Source organism: Tenrec ecaudatus, chromosome 4 (genome assembly GCF_050624435.1).
Source record: "Tenrec ecaudatus isolate mTenEca1 chromosome 4, mTenEca1.hap1, whole genome shotgun sequence".
NCBI classification, from domain to species: domain Eukaryota; kingdom Metazoa; phylum Chordata; class Mammalia; order Afrosoricida; family Tenrecidae; genus Tenrec; species Tenrec ecaudatus.
The window spans coordinates 149,140,646-149,155,331 of record NC_134533.1 but is presented as its reverse complement, the minus strand read 5'-3'; the positions used below and the strand labels follow the sequence as shown (position 1 = coordinate 149,155,331).

The window sequence follows — 14,686 nt, the reverse complement described above, 5'->3', positions numbered from 1 at the left end:
TTGTGAATCAGCTTATTTCATTTTTTAAAAAGGTATAAATGGATGTTTTCTGCATGCGTGGACCAATTTTTTAAAATCTCTATCAGTCTTGTTTTAAAATATTTTTAAAATCTGTCTTTCTTAATGTTTGTAAATATCTGTACTAACATTGGCGGTCTGGTGGCTACTGTTAATGCCTCGGGCTGCTCACCATAAGGTCAGCAGTTTGAAACCACCAGCCTTTTTTCGTGGAAGTGGGTGGGGGGTGGGGGGAGATGATGCTTGCTAGTCCCTTAAACTGAGAGTTACAGTCTAGTGAACCCAGAGGCAGTTCTACCCAGCCCTATAGGGGAGCCATGAGGCAGAACTGGATTGATGGCAGTTTGGGTTTTTGTTTTGTTTTGTTTTCAGGGGAGAGCGTGTTTGCAGTCCCCCACTATCACAAATTCTGCAGTCGAGTTTCCCTCATTTGGGGAAGTCGCGGGGGTGAGCACACCCGCAGTGCAATGGGTGAGCCTCGCCCTGGGAAAACCACCTTCCTGATCATGGTGTCTCCCCTGCCAGGTAAGTATGGCAGTTTGGTTTTTATCCTTAACAGTAAATGCTTATACCACATTTGGTATACCACACTATGCTTATTTGTTTATATGCTGAGGTTTAAAAGAAGTAGCTTGACACACTTGGAAATTGTCCTGAGATAGTAGGGAGGAAGTAAGAGGTTAGCCAAAAAAAAACAAACACGTAGATCTGTGTTATTTGTGGGGTGTGGGGGGGGGATGTGACTTCCCTCTTGTCTTACTAACAACAACGACAGAGAACAAAACAAGACCAAAACGTTGCCACCAAGGGGACTCTGAGTCCTGCCCAGACACTCTAGTGGGAGAGAGTGGAATTGCCTCTGGGTTTCTGAGGCTGTGTATCCTGCTGGGAGCAAAACGCCTCCTCCGCCTCCCTTGGAGTAGTGGCAGTGGGGTCTGCTCCATGACCCGGCAGTGAGCAACCCAACGTGTTGCCCTCTGTGCTTTTGTGGCACCATGGCTCCTCATCTTACTACTGGGGGCATTAAAAAAATGTGTGGAAAAATGACATGATCGTTTTTCATGAATTCCTTGAAGCCCCTTTAAACACAGTGTTACTTTAAACTAGGACTTTCTACCAAGACACAAACGAACAAAAAGGACCTTTGAGTCGATTCTGACTTGTCGAGCCAGTAGAACTGCCCCAGAGAAAGTCCCAGACGCAGTCTTTACTGAGTAAGACTCTCAGCTCTCTCCAGGAGTGCCTCTTGAGCGTGACTGATTTATACCTTGTCCTTAGCAGCTCAGGGCCTAGTCCGCCGTACCATGTGGGCTCCTAGGAGTGGGTTTGGTGTCACATGATTTTGTCATCCTCATACAGGTTCCCAAATTGCTCACCATGGGTCCCCACAATGCCAGGGGAGCAATGTGAAGCCAGCTCTCTTTTAGGAGTGTTGAGAATTGAGATTGTGACAAGTAAAACCTATGAATGCTGCGAAACTGTATTACAGGTAAGGCTACCTTGATTTGGAAATATGACTACTTCATGGTGAAGGTAAAAATTATAGAAGCAAAAAGATAATAATTATCTTACTCCACTGCCACAACAACAGCATCAAGTCTGTTTGCTGTCCATCTATTCAGGAAGTCATAAGACGTCTGCTCTAAAATGGAAAAATACATTAAAAGGTGCGACTAGTAACTAAAAACAACATTAGCAGCAACAACAACATCAATGACACTTACAGATGTAAATGTGCAAAGAAATGTCTGTTTCACAAAGGAGTCTGTATTCCCCACCTCCGTTTCCATTCAGAAACCTTCGGATCAGCATGACGCACTCTGCCCAATTTAACTTCCCAAGACACACCCTTCCAAAAAAAATAGGTGGCTTTGATAACTGGTACTTCAGGGAGGAGAATGTAAGCTACTATTGCTACATGCTGTCTGCCAACAATTATCTTTCCAAGCTCCTGTTTGGCCATAGCAGCCGTGGTAGCATCGTGGTTGAGTTTCTGGTTGTTTCCATGGGAATCACTGCCTTGAAAACCCTAAGGGGTTTCTGTACTATAGGGTTGATATGACCAGGAATTGACTAGATGCAATGGATTTTTATTTTGTTCTATTTTGGCCTTGTGGACATAGTGCATTCTACTCTACCTCTGTCTAGATAGCACAGTTCATCGGGAGAAGGAGGACAGTGTGGTGAGTCGCCATGACTGGGTAAACCTCTTATCATGGAGTGGATCCAGATCCACGGTGACCCAATGAACTAAAACAAAGTAGAACTGCCCCATAAGGTTGCCATGGTTGCAACCTCTGTAGCAGACTGCCACATTGCTCTCCCTCTGAGCAACTAGGAAGTCAATCAGTTTAACCACTGCACTACCAGGGCTGGTCTCTCCAACCCAAAAGCTGCCCATCATCAACACTTAGATATTTGTTCCCCCAAATCTTTATCAGAAGTATGGGGATGCTTTCGCTTCCAGTTTCCAGAATCTATGGAGCCATAGCTATCTCAAGTGGTTTGTAACTCAGGGAGAAAGGTGGTATGCGCTGACTCCCTGAACAACATGAATCTGTGTGTGTCCTCAACAATTGGACACATTCGGTAACTAGTGTAGAACGGAGATATTTCCAGGATTGTGACCAAATCCCAAACTTTCTTTCTTTTCTGTTTTTTTGGAACTACCTGTGATTTATTAAGTGGTCTATTCCAAACTTTCTTAAGGTGTCCCTTGTAAAGCTTCAAATAAAAATAAGTACTAGTAATATAAAGCCTAAGAAGGGAAGAGTTAATAATCTAGCCTTTTAGGTAGAAAGAATAATGTTTGATTAAAGATATTTTAAGACAATGCAATGCACAGATAAAGAACAAAATACAAGAATTCTTTGACTTTAATAGTTAAAAATTTCAATGATTTATTAAAAACCTATGTTTTCATTTTCATCTTCCGATCATTTTGTACTGTCCTTATAAGAACCAGACTAAGTTTTTTTGTTTCCCATTCTCATCTCAAACTCTGAGGTCACATATATTTGCCTGCTCGTATCTTTCCCTGCTCCCTGACCAAGAAACATTGGGTAAAATGCTGTAAAACAAGAACCACAGAAGTATGCAAAATATCTATCAGAGAAATGTTTCCCTGTGTTTCTTAATTTAAAATAAATTATTTAAGCTATATAACTGTCCATGAAATGTTTAGGAGTCAATTCAAAAATCTCAAACGTCTTTATGGTACCGGATGGCTGCAGATAGATAAAGTCAAAGACTGGGTTAAGAATCATGTGATTCCACAAAAGTAGCATAAAAAATCTTGTCAAATTTGAGATAGCTTTTTCTCTAAAAGTGTTGAAAGGAAATTAGATAGGGGTTGGGTATAACTGTTAAATAAACGGAAGGGAAGGATTAAGCAGGGGATGAAAGGTACAAAACTTGGAAAGCATGTAATTCCTTATATCCATTATTTGCTCTGAACTAGTAATCAGCATGGTCTGTAGATGACTGGCAAGGGGTTAGGAGTCCTGGAGTGACTCAAAATCACAATAGTAAATCATTGATAGAAAGGAGAGACAGAGCAGATCAGATGCACATTTCAGGGTTTCTGGGCCTCAGCAGGGGCAGAGGTCTGATTATCAAGCATTAATGATTATCAGAAGTAGTCTAGTCCAACTGAATGTGGTTCCTGGACCAGGACCAACTGGAAACTGACTGTGAATGCAAATCTCATACCCCAGCACAGACTTACTGATTCAGAAATTCCACTGATGGGATCCAGAAGTCTTTGAATCGATTCTTATGCACTAAATTTTGAGAGCTACTGGTTTAAGACATACCTGATTGGAGTAGAAAAGAGTCCTTACCTCTTCTTCCCTGTGTGTGCATATGCTGTAAAGTTTATTGTTTCAGACTCAACTATTAGGTGAGAAAGAACAATCTTTATAAGGAAGTGTTTGTAGAGGTTGACAAAATGTCCTACTTCCAAAGCTCTTGAATAATTCACCCTGTAAATAATGCTCCTCCAGAGAAGTACTCATTACATCAGTTTCCTTACTCATAGCGCTTATTTTCCTAATTTTATGGTATAATGTGGTCACTTCTCAACTTTTGGCTAATCTTCATACTGCTGCCTAAAATACATCTACAAGGAGAACTCAGTTTCTCCCATTACATTTCACTAGGTGTTTGTTATGTAATGTTGTGGTGGTTAAGTGTCATTAAAATGGTTTCCACCCATAGCAAATTCATGCACAAGGGAACAAAACACAGCCTGATTGGTTCTGCGCCATTCTCACAATTGTTTCTGTGCTTGAAACCATTGTTGCAGCCACTGTCTATCCATCTCCTTGAGATACTCCCTCTTTTCACTGCCCCTGCATTTTAACAAGCGCAATGTATTCTCCAAGGCCTGTTCTCTCCTGACATGCCCAACGTGTGTAAGACTAAGTCTCTCCATCCTTGCCTTTAGAGAACACTCTGGCTCTACTTCTTACAAGACAGACTTGTTTGTCTGTTTGGCAGTCCATGGTACTTTCAATATTCTTCTCTGGCACCACAATTCAAATGCATTGATCTTTCGTCAGTGTTCCTTAGTCAGTGTACAACATTCACATGTATATGAGGCAATGATTAATACCATGGCTTGGGGCATGGGGACCTGATTCCACAAGTAACCTCGCTGTTTTTCAACACTCAATAGTCAAGGCAACAAAAGTAAACATATTTTTATTGTTTTCTGCTTTCAGCCAGAATCCATCCGAGATCACCAGTGGTATGCCTTGTTCCAAATCCTCTTCTGGATTTGGCCTCAACCTCTGGCAGATAGATAGCTCCATGTCAATGTAATGTTGCAATCATTGTTAGATGACCTTCGGTAGCATTTTACTTGCATGTGACATTCATTTATTTTTTTTATAAATTGAGCCTTCTTTGCATCAGTTTTCTCTGGGATGGCTACAAATATGGATGTCTTCCAGTCAGTTAGCCAAGTTCCTGTCTTCCTAATTTTCTGACATAGAAGAGTAAGTGCTTGCAGTGTTTTTCAGTTCGTAAGAGCATTTCAATTGATATCCCACAAATTCCTAAAGTCTTCTTTGTACCTAATGTTTTCAGTGCAGCTTGAACTTCTTCCTCAGTAGCATTCCACCTCCTGAAATGGTAAACTGTTGACTAATACTTTTGGGTACAGTGACTTCTTCCCTCTTCTTCTGAAGCTTCCTGTATCATTCAATATTTTGCTCATAGAATCTTTCAATATTGCAACTCAAGGCTTGGATTTTTTTCTTGAGTTCTTACATTTCAAGATATGCTGAGACTGTTTTCTAATTTTAGGTTTTTGCACATTTCATTAAAATATTTTACTCTATACTCCCATTTCTCTTCATATCATATAAATCTTTTTGCCTTTTACTAAAATATTCTACTTTGTCTTCTTGAGCTGGCTTTGACATTTTCTGTTCAGCTCTTGGAGTCCATCATTTCTTCCATTTGCCTTAATTACTCCAAGATAAAGAGTTATAACTAATCAAGGGTTCATGAGGGATGGCAGGTGGGGGGAAAAGGGGGCAAAATGAGGAGCTGATATCAAGGGCTCATGTAGAAAGAAAATGCTTTGAAAATGATGATGGCAACATATGTTCAAATGTGCTTGACACATTGGATTGTGATAAGAGATGTAAGAGCCCCTAATAAATTATTTAATAAAAAAAGAAAAGAAAAAGCTTTCAATGGGTATATAATAATACAACAAGGGGAAAGTGTTATATAATGATGTCAAGAAATTATTTAATTTTTAAAAATGTCTATGGATTTTTGTAATGTTTTTGATATTTGTAAGCTTTTAAAGAATTATAATTTTACATCAATAAAAAAAGATTAAGAGCAAGTTTCAGAATCTCTTCTGCCATCCAGTTTGATATTTTCTTTCTCTCTTTTTAATGACCTTTCGTTTTCTTCGTGAATGATGTTCTTGATGTCTTACCTCAGCTCACTGGCTCTCCAGTCATTAATACTCCATGCAGCAATCTCTGCTGGCAATGTCCTCAAAATTCAGGTGGGATAGTTTCAAGCTGGTAGGTTGACACTCATGGACTTGCCTTCTCAAGAAAGACACGGCTTTCTACTCCCTTAAAGAGTTACAGTCTCGAGAACCCTGAAATGTAGTTCTACCCTGTTCTGCAGGGTGTGTTTGAAACTGCATTGACTCAAAAGCATTCAGGTTTCTTTTTTGGTGGTGTTTTTTTGTATGTGTGGAGCGGGAGGAGGACTTGTCTTCATTTTCTTCAGCTTCAACTTGAACTTACATATGAGCAATTAATGGTCTGTTCCACAGGCAGCTCCTGGCCTAGTTTTAACTGCTGATATCGAGCTTCTCTATAGTCTCTTATTGGAGATGTAGTTGGTTTTATTTCTGTGTATTTCACCTTGAAAAATCTCTGTGTGTAATCACCGTGTGTGTTGTTGAACAAAGTTATTTGCTATGAGCAAGTTGTTGGTCTTGCAAAATTCTATCATGCAATCTCTAGCTTTGCTTCTATCACCCAGGATATATTTCCCAAATGTTTTTCCTTTCTCTTTCCTTCCAACTTTTGTATTACAATCAGTAATAATTACCAATGCATTAATGGATATTTGATCAATTTCCAACTGGTAGAGTTATTCCATTTCTTCCTCAATAACTTTTGTGGTTGATGCATTAATTTGAATAACAGTTTCCTTGAAGGTGGATAGATATAATGCTATCGCTGACAACATTGTATTTAAAGATAGACCTAGAAATGTCTTCTGTGATGATGAGTGCAGCGCCATTCCTCTTGATTGTTTCATTCCTGTCCTAGTAAACCATATGGTTTCTTATTCAAAATGGCCAATATCAGTTCATTCCAGCTCACTGAAGCCTCAACTATTTAATTATATGTTTCATTTCCATTTTGATGACTCCTGGTTTTCCTACATTCATATTTTGTATACTACAATTTCCAGCTATTGCTAGATTTTTGAAGCTCTTTCTTTTCCTTTTCAGTTGTTCACCAACAGCAAATGCTTCACTCCCACGGGCTTTATGACCTTGAGTCGCCATGGCAGACTCTACATTGAGAAAGAAAATCCCCCTCAGTAACATTTCCAGTGACTTCTGACCCGAGACCCCATCCTCTGGGATTATCTCTGACACATTTCTGTTTCTATTCAATAGACTTTCTGTACTTGATAGTTTTTGATGCTATGCATATGGTTTAAAGCTCTGCTGAAACTGTTCACTTTGGTGGCCTTGCTGGCATTCTAAATACCAGTTACCCAGCTTCCAACATCACCAACATCACAGCAACACACAGCCATCATTGGATGAGAAATAGACAGACCAGTGGTGGTGTTGCATAATAGAAAATCTTTTAGCTAGGGTCAGAGAGCTGCATTTCTCATCGCAATATCAGCAGCTTTCCAGTTTCATATTTTGCTTATGTGCATGTTTTTTAATATGTCCTTATAGACAAAAAAAGGAAAATAAATAAAGCATACAGGATCCGTTTCCCACTTCTTTTCTATGCTTGTCCTCCTACTTCTATTAAAATGCTATCTACATTTTCTATCTTTGAAGGCTTGACAAATTTCAAGGCTTGCAAAAATTATACTGTTCCATGGTTTCTAGGATTCACTCACCAAATCAAATGAGCAAGGAGAAAAATCTGGAGAGATCTCTATTAATAAGTTTTTATTAATGTTGAATATTTCTGCCCCAACTGTAACTGCCAGGACAATTCTTTAATTTTACCCCTTTCCTACAAAAAACAAACCAAACCAAAACAACACCAAAAATATGACCTTCCTTCAGTTGGTAGCCATGTGTTCTTCAAATACTTCATGATGCACATTGGCTGACTAAAGTCTTTAACTGCTATTCGAGTCACTGAAATTGTTCTCTTTTGACAAGTCAGTGTGAAATTGGTAACTGATTATGAATATACTCTTTTCATGATATCAGTTAATTTCAATTTTTGTATTGCATATATATTAATAAGGTTCACAAAATAATGGGACCTATAGAGAGTCAGAGAGGGATATGCCTCACTAAAAAATAATAATGAAACTGTGATACACTTCGTGGCATGAATGGACTTGAAGAACAATGGTTTGATTAAAATTAGCCAATCACAAAAGGACAAATAGTGTATGAGACCAGTGTTATAAAGGAGAAAAAATACAAAATTTCCATACCAAAAGAAACAAATGGATGGATAAGGGAATAGGTGAGTCAGAGGGCAGAAAGGTATTAGTGAACGTGGGTGAAGTAGATGGTATTATTCTACAAGGGAGAAGAGAAATCTAAAGTCGTTGGGCAAGCTATTGGGTGTTTCAATAAGCAGTTTCAAATTGTTGAGTACGAACTTGGTTATTTACAATGTAAACCCCAACCTAATTAACAATCAAAAGCTACAAATAAAATAAAGATTAGTAGTGCTTTTCATAATGATCTAAAGAAGAAACATGAGCTTCAGGATCTAGATAACTTAGGAGCTAGAAGTTACTGGAGCTCTACTTTTTTTTCTTTCTTTTTCAGTGTACCACCTTTCACCCCTAGTTCTACTTTCTTACCACATGACTAGACATGGTTTCATAACTGTGGGGACATATGCATTTTCATAATGCCTATATTAAATTTTGTTTTGATAATGACATAATGTAAATATTTTTAAATGATGATTTGGAAATTATTCAAAGCTGTAATGAAATTTAATTTGATTTATTTATATAATGCTATTATTTTTATTAAATATAAAAATGATTCTCCCAAACCACCACCTTATTGGTGATAAGAGTTTTAAAGGTAAATTTACTTAGTTTTTTGTTTTGAATTTGCAAATATTTCTTTAGAATTATCACCACCAATAAGTTGGGGGTCTAAATTTGTGGAAAATTTTATGACACTTTGATTCCAGTTTGAGCTTTCCTCTTCGAGTCAATAGTATAAATTAATTCTGTGTTTGACCACTGTTATTATTCTCAATAACTACAAACTTGACCTTGTTGCAATCCCAACAGCATGTGCTTCTGATTTTTCATTTAAATATCTGCTACAATTAGTTGTTTCTACTCCTAAATATATTCTGATCCCAATGGGGAAAAACTGTTACTCCTTCACATGCTTATATCTTACTTTCATATGTAGTTTCAGTAGGAAATCTGGGGAGATAACCATATTTACCAAAAGAAAAACAAAAACTGAATAAATGTTCTTTCTCCATAATATTATTTTCCAAATAGTATTCCAGAGAACTAGAATCCAGGGTTATCTGTCTCATCTAGCCATATACTTTAAATATCTAATATTAATAGATACAATTATTTTATATACATATTTATATAATATGTTGATATATGAAGAATCATACAGCCAGTTCTGCATTTTTCTTATGATCTCATGCACTTACTGAAGCTTCCAAAACAAAAAGCACCACCGTGAAAATAAATCACAGCTCTTTTTGGGGTTTCTAACTTCTTCTTTGGTAAGTACAGTCGTACTGGAACGTGATTAAATGTGGTTTCAGTTACTGTAATATATTCATCTGAAGTTGGTTGGGTATTATCCATCGTGACTATCATGGAAATAAAGTCTTCAAATCTCATAAAACCTATATTTTCAAGAAATGAGGCCTGTAGGTAAAAGAAAAGTTTTAATTTAACATCTAAGTATTGCATCAAATTCATTTAAAGAGAAAATACCAAGAAAGAAAACACAAGAACATAAATGAAAAGAAATAGGACACTTTATAAAAATTATTTGAAAACAATACTGCATAGACTCACTGTATAATCTTGTTACCTTTGAAAAATTCAAGTACTCAGTATTTTAGCCGACCAGCTTAAGGCTTTCAAAGTGCTTCAATATTCTGCAGTTTCCTCTATTCCAGTTATATTTATTTCTAAATTCTAAAGTTTTACCTGAAAATTAGGGGTCATAAAATTGCTCTTTTATATTTGTCAACAAGTTGATATATTTTATTTTTTTCATTTTCCTTGTTCATTTTTTTGCTCCAAAATAGTATTACTTTGTGACTTTCGAATGACCTGAATTTCCTGATTTTCAATTCCAATTCCAAATAGATTTTCCACACCTATAGTATGCTCCCCCTCCCCCCAAAAAAGAAAAAATATTTACTATCACTGGAAAAGACTTTCCTTGATATTCCTTAATCGGTTTCTCTAGGAACTCTGTGACATGTTTCTGGACAGGGCACATTAAAACTAATAATAGTAGCAGTTACCAGCAAGGCAATTCCAACTCATGGTGATCCCCAGATACAATCAGGCTAGAAACACATTCCACAGAATTTTTAAGATGGTGACCTTAGGAAAGCAAATTGCTTGGTCTTTCAAGAAACCTATCCAAGGATTCCATGGGCACTTAAACAGCTTTTACAATTATTCCAAGGCTATGGTAGCACAATAGTTAAGCTCTCAGTTAACTGAAAGTTCAGCAGTTCAAACCCACCGGCAACTCCTTGGGAGAAAGTTGAGCCTAGCTGCAAAGTTTCCCTTGGTAAATTACTAATCCAAGTGGCCTAATACTACATGTATGACTTTAGAGCAATTTCTGGATCAATGGTGGGCAACAGTTAAATGTTTGGTAGGTTGTTTTTTTCCTATTGTGTTAGTCTGGGTATTTTAAAGAAACAAATCCACAGAAACTCATATTATAACAGAGTTTTATATAAAGGGTAAGTGCACATCAAGAAAACATCCCAACCCAGTGCTCCCCAAGCCCACAAGTCCAACATTAGTCCATATGTCCAACACCAATCCACGAAGCCCTCCTCCATCTCACAGAACAACACAATGATGCCGACAGTAGGAGGAAAGCCGAATCAGTGAACGTGTAAGCATCTCAGCCCTGGCAGGGGTCTCCACATGGCTGCTCCAGCACCCAGGGCTATATCAAGGTTGGTCCATGTGGCTTCTCTTCAGGTATTCCTTGCAAGAAGTGAGCCGTGCCAACAGGGATCTGGCTAAAGCAGCTGCACCCTGGTCCAACCATCAGAGAACAAGAGACCAGAGAACCAGAAAGGCAAGGCTCACCGATCCGTTTATCTCTCTGCCCTTCAATTACTCCCACATCGGCCAGGTTGGCACAATAAATCTTAACTAGCTCACTGATGAAATCATGGATTTTCACTTTCATATCATTGCATTATCATATTTATACCCAGGTTTTAGGATTACCTTCACCCCTGGCCATCTGCTTCTGTAAAGACTGACAGATTTGGAAACCCTATACAGGGGTCTATGAATAGGCATGACTCAATGGCAATGGGTTGATGAGTGAGCTCCCGTAAAGATTTACAGTTTAGAAACCTTATTTAGGGTTGTTATGAGTTAGAACCTACCGCATGAAAGATGATGAAACTGTGAAAGGGACAAAAGGATCAAGAATGCAGTGAGAAGGTTTATTTCAACTGGGAAATTTATATTAGCGGATGTTAATAAACTTAGGGGATTTGGGGACTGTATGAATCATGTGAAACGCGATGAATTCATTTATTGATTACAGCCAGCTCTCAATAATAGCTTCAAACCTGCGATTGTCCTATTAGCATAGATAGACTCTCTCCATTACAATCACATTTAATTTCAATGTAAGAGCATGCCGGGAATAAAGTGAACGTTAGACTCAATCATAGGGAAAACAAATAAACACATTATTTTTTCTCTAGTAACCATTTCCAACCTATTCTTTTTATTTATTTATTTTTGCTAGTGGAATGCAGAAGTCAACTAATTATTTTTTTTTTATTTTCCCTATATTCAATTTGCCAAACCTTTGAGGAATGGCTATTTTGCTGAATTTTTTCAATTTACAAAAAAAATAAAGTATAAATGTATATTTTCTAATTTATTCGATGAATTTGAGTGTATTTATTTTAGATGTATGCATGTGCTATTCATAAATTTACATTTCTTATATCCGTCAAAGACATAATCTTAGTGAAGGGTAAAGGTCGAATGTCTTGACAGAGATGACCTAATTTTACATTTCTACAGCACCATATGCTTGCTGTATGACTTGGAGTAAATTGTTCTCTGAACTTTAATTTCGTCATCTACACAATAATAATACTACAACCCTCACTGGGTTATAGTAATAGGGTTTTGATGATTTAGGATTGTCAATACAAGGAGCAGAGTGTCCTATCATGATTTAAATGTTTTTAACTAATGAGAATTATTGAGATTGTCTACTAATGGAATGAAATCAAGCAGAATACCCCCTAAAGCAAGTTTTGGTACCAGAGTAAGTTTAGCTAAGTTGTCATTTGAAAAACTTAATTCTTGAGAATTAGATTTTTGCAAACTGCCTTGTCTCTCACATTTTGTTTCGAGGTACATATTTTAAGTAATTTTTTGGCAATTAAAAAATTCTATTTAATAGAATGCATGATATTTAATTCTCAGAACAATCCTGAAAGGTATTTGTTATTAGCATACTCCATGGGTAATGTATAATTATATGTTGTGGAAATTGTACAAGGTTGGCCAATTCCCCCAAATATGTGTGTACTCCATAGCTCTTCCTACCATTTTAATCAGATTAAATAAATTATTTTTCAGGACTATTTTGTAAATTATCCTAATGTTTATTTATTTTTCATACGTTAAAAACTTTTCATTATTCTTTTTTTTCATTATTCTTTTCAAAATCAGAACTCAACTCTTCATTACAAATTTCAGTCATAAGAAGGACATAAATGAAGAGGGCAGAATAAAATCCTCCCTTGAACGAGTAGAGATGGTTAATTTTACCGAAATAATCTTTATAGTAATTGTATGGGTGCCTTTCTAATTCATTTAAAGGGAAATTCAGGTACTATATCAAATATACAAATTGCATAATTTTGCTATTAGTGAATAGCTCCAAAAATAATTTTCAGTTGAAAATCTAAAAGTTGAATTCTAAGAGTTGAGTCTTTCCCAAATATTGTATTCTTGATGACGGCATCAACCTGTGTCCCTGAGTTTTCAGTGTATAGGAAATTATGAAAACTTTCCTCAGTAATGACGCCAGACATGGCTCTGTCCCACCCCCACATATAGGTACTTGATGGCATAGCAGGTTCTCTGAGGAGATGGTTATTTGCTCACCCACACATTCTTTCATTTTACTTTAAAGCAACCAGTAAGAGTCTTGGAGAAGGATATCATTAGGAAGAAGTTAGAAAGATAATTATAGATACTTCTTTTAGGTACTTCTAACCACCATCCATTCCATGGGAGAATGGCAAAACTTACTATTTCTTTAAATAGTTACCATCTTAGAAACTCAAGGGGGTAGTTCTACCCTTTCCTATATGGTCGCTATGAGGCAGCACCTACTTGGTGGCAATGTGTTTGGTTTGGTAGCTTACATGTGGTAAATGATTAGAGAAACAAAAGTAAGCATTTAGCAGACACTGGAAGGCAGTATATTTAGTGTCACCAAACTGATACTCTGTGAGAAGTGCTGTGGGGTTGTTTCTCCCTCTCTCTCCTTCCTGCTCTGTTGCTTTCTCTTCTTAGTGCTATTGCTGCCTTCGCTTTTCAGGCTCCTATTGTTACTGTTGTAAAGAACCTTTGGAGAGCAACTTAACTTTGAAGAAAGAACATGGGTTTTGAAAGGAGTCTCTCCTGAGTTCAACTTCTGAAATAGTCATTCCTGGTTACCTGGGTCCTTCAGAATCTCTTTATTTTCCTGTCAAAAATTGGTAAAAATTATCCCAAGATAGTGCAGAGTGAGTGAAAGATTATTTTAAACAAAACCTTTGTATTCTAAGAGTTCAACAAAGTTAGTTTCTAATGTCCATTTGTAAAGGAATTCTACATTGTATAGTTAGGAACTATGATATTTTTGTGCTCTAAATCAGATAACCTGAAATCCTGCAATGTAGAATGTAAGATAAACAAACACAAGGCACTGAAAGAATAAGCCCCCTCAAAATCACACAGCTACAAGCCTGATTAGCAATAAACTCTTGGAAGTAAGAATCATGTTTCACGTTTACAATGCAATGCTTTGGTTATATTAGGCACTTGGTTAATTTATTCCAACAAAATAGTTCTTTCAAAATTATAATCAAAATCCACAAATTCTCATACATAGACAACCAGACATCCTAATCTGAAGAACAGGAAAAAAAATGTTTAACTTACCACAAGTATACAAGTTTTAGCACTGGCATCCAAAGCAATTACTTTCCAGGTTTCTTTGATGTTGCCTGGGATGGGTTGATAAGTATAAGAGACATAAAGGATACAAAACAGCCCAAAGCAGAAAGCTTTGAACCCCATCATCCCTCTTTTCAGTCTCTTCCAGGGCCTGAGATCGTTTGTTTTTTTTTTCAATGACTTCTGAAGTATAGGAGCAGAGAAAATGTAGAGGGAGGACGAACTCAGGTAGTATGATCTTCTTTGCCAGATGACACTAATTTTCCATCTGAAATATTTTACATCATTAGTAACTTGTTTTGCCACACACATCACCTGAGAGAGATGGCGTAACACAAGCCATACAGGTCATGCAAGCATTATGACAAAATGAACAACTCCCATTCCTTTCTCAACCATTTGACATGATTGTTAAACCCATCACAACTATGCCGCTGAAATCCAAGAAAGCCAACAGTCTAAATGCAGTGGGATTTTTTGGGTTTGTTTTAATAATGAA

At 37.1% G+C, this 14,686-nt stretch overlaps 1 protein-coding gene and 1 non-coding gene across 2 annotated transcripts in view; both read right to left on the bottom strand.

Annotated features, from left to right (window-relative positions):
- AADACL2 (arylacetamide deacetylase like 2) overlaps positions 1-14,310 on the bottom strand; it is a 37,723-nt gene extending 23,413 nt beyond the window's left edge. Inside the window, exons 1-3 of the mRNA XM_075548856.1 lie at positions 14,173-14,310; positions 9,423-9,645; positions 1,591-1,660 (exon numbers count right to left, since the gene is read on the bottom strand). Of these exons, the coding sequence (XP_075404971.1) occupies positions 1,591-1,660; positions 9,423-9,645; positions 14,173-14,310 (431 nt within the window). The remainder of the gene's footprint in view (positions 1-1,590; positions 1,661-9,422; positions 9,646-14,172) is intronic.
- Positions 388-551, bottom strand: LOC142447756 (U1 spliceosomal RNA). The gene has a single exon (XR_012784409.1). It is a non-coding gene; the product is annotated as a U1 spliceosomal RNA (small nuclear RNA).
- Positions 14,311-14,686: the final 376 nt, after the last annotated feature.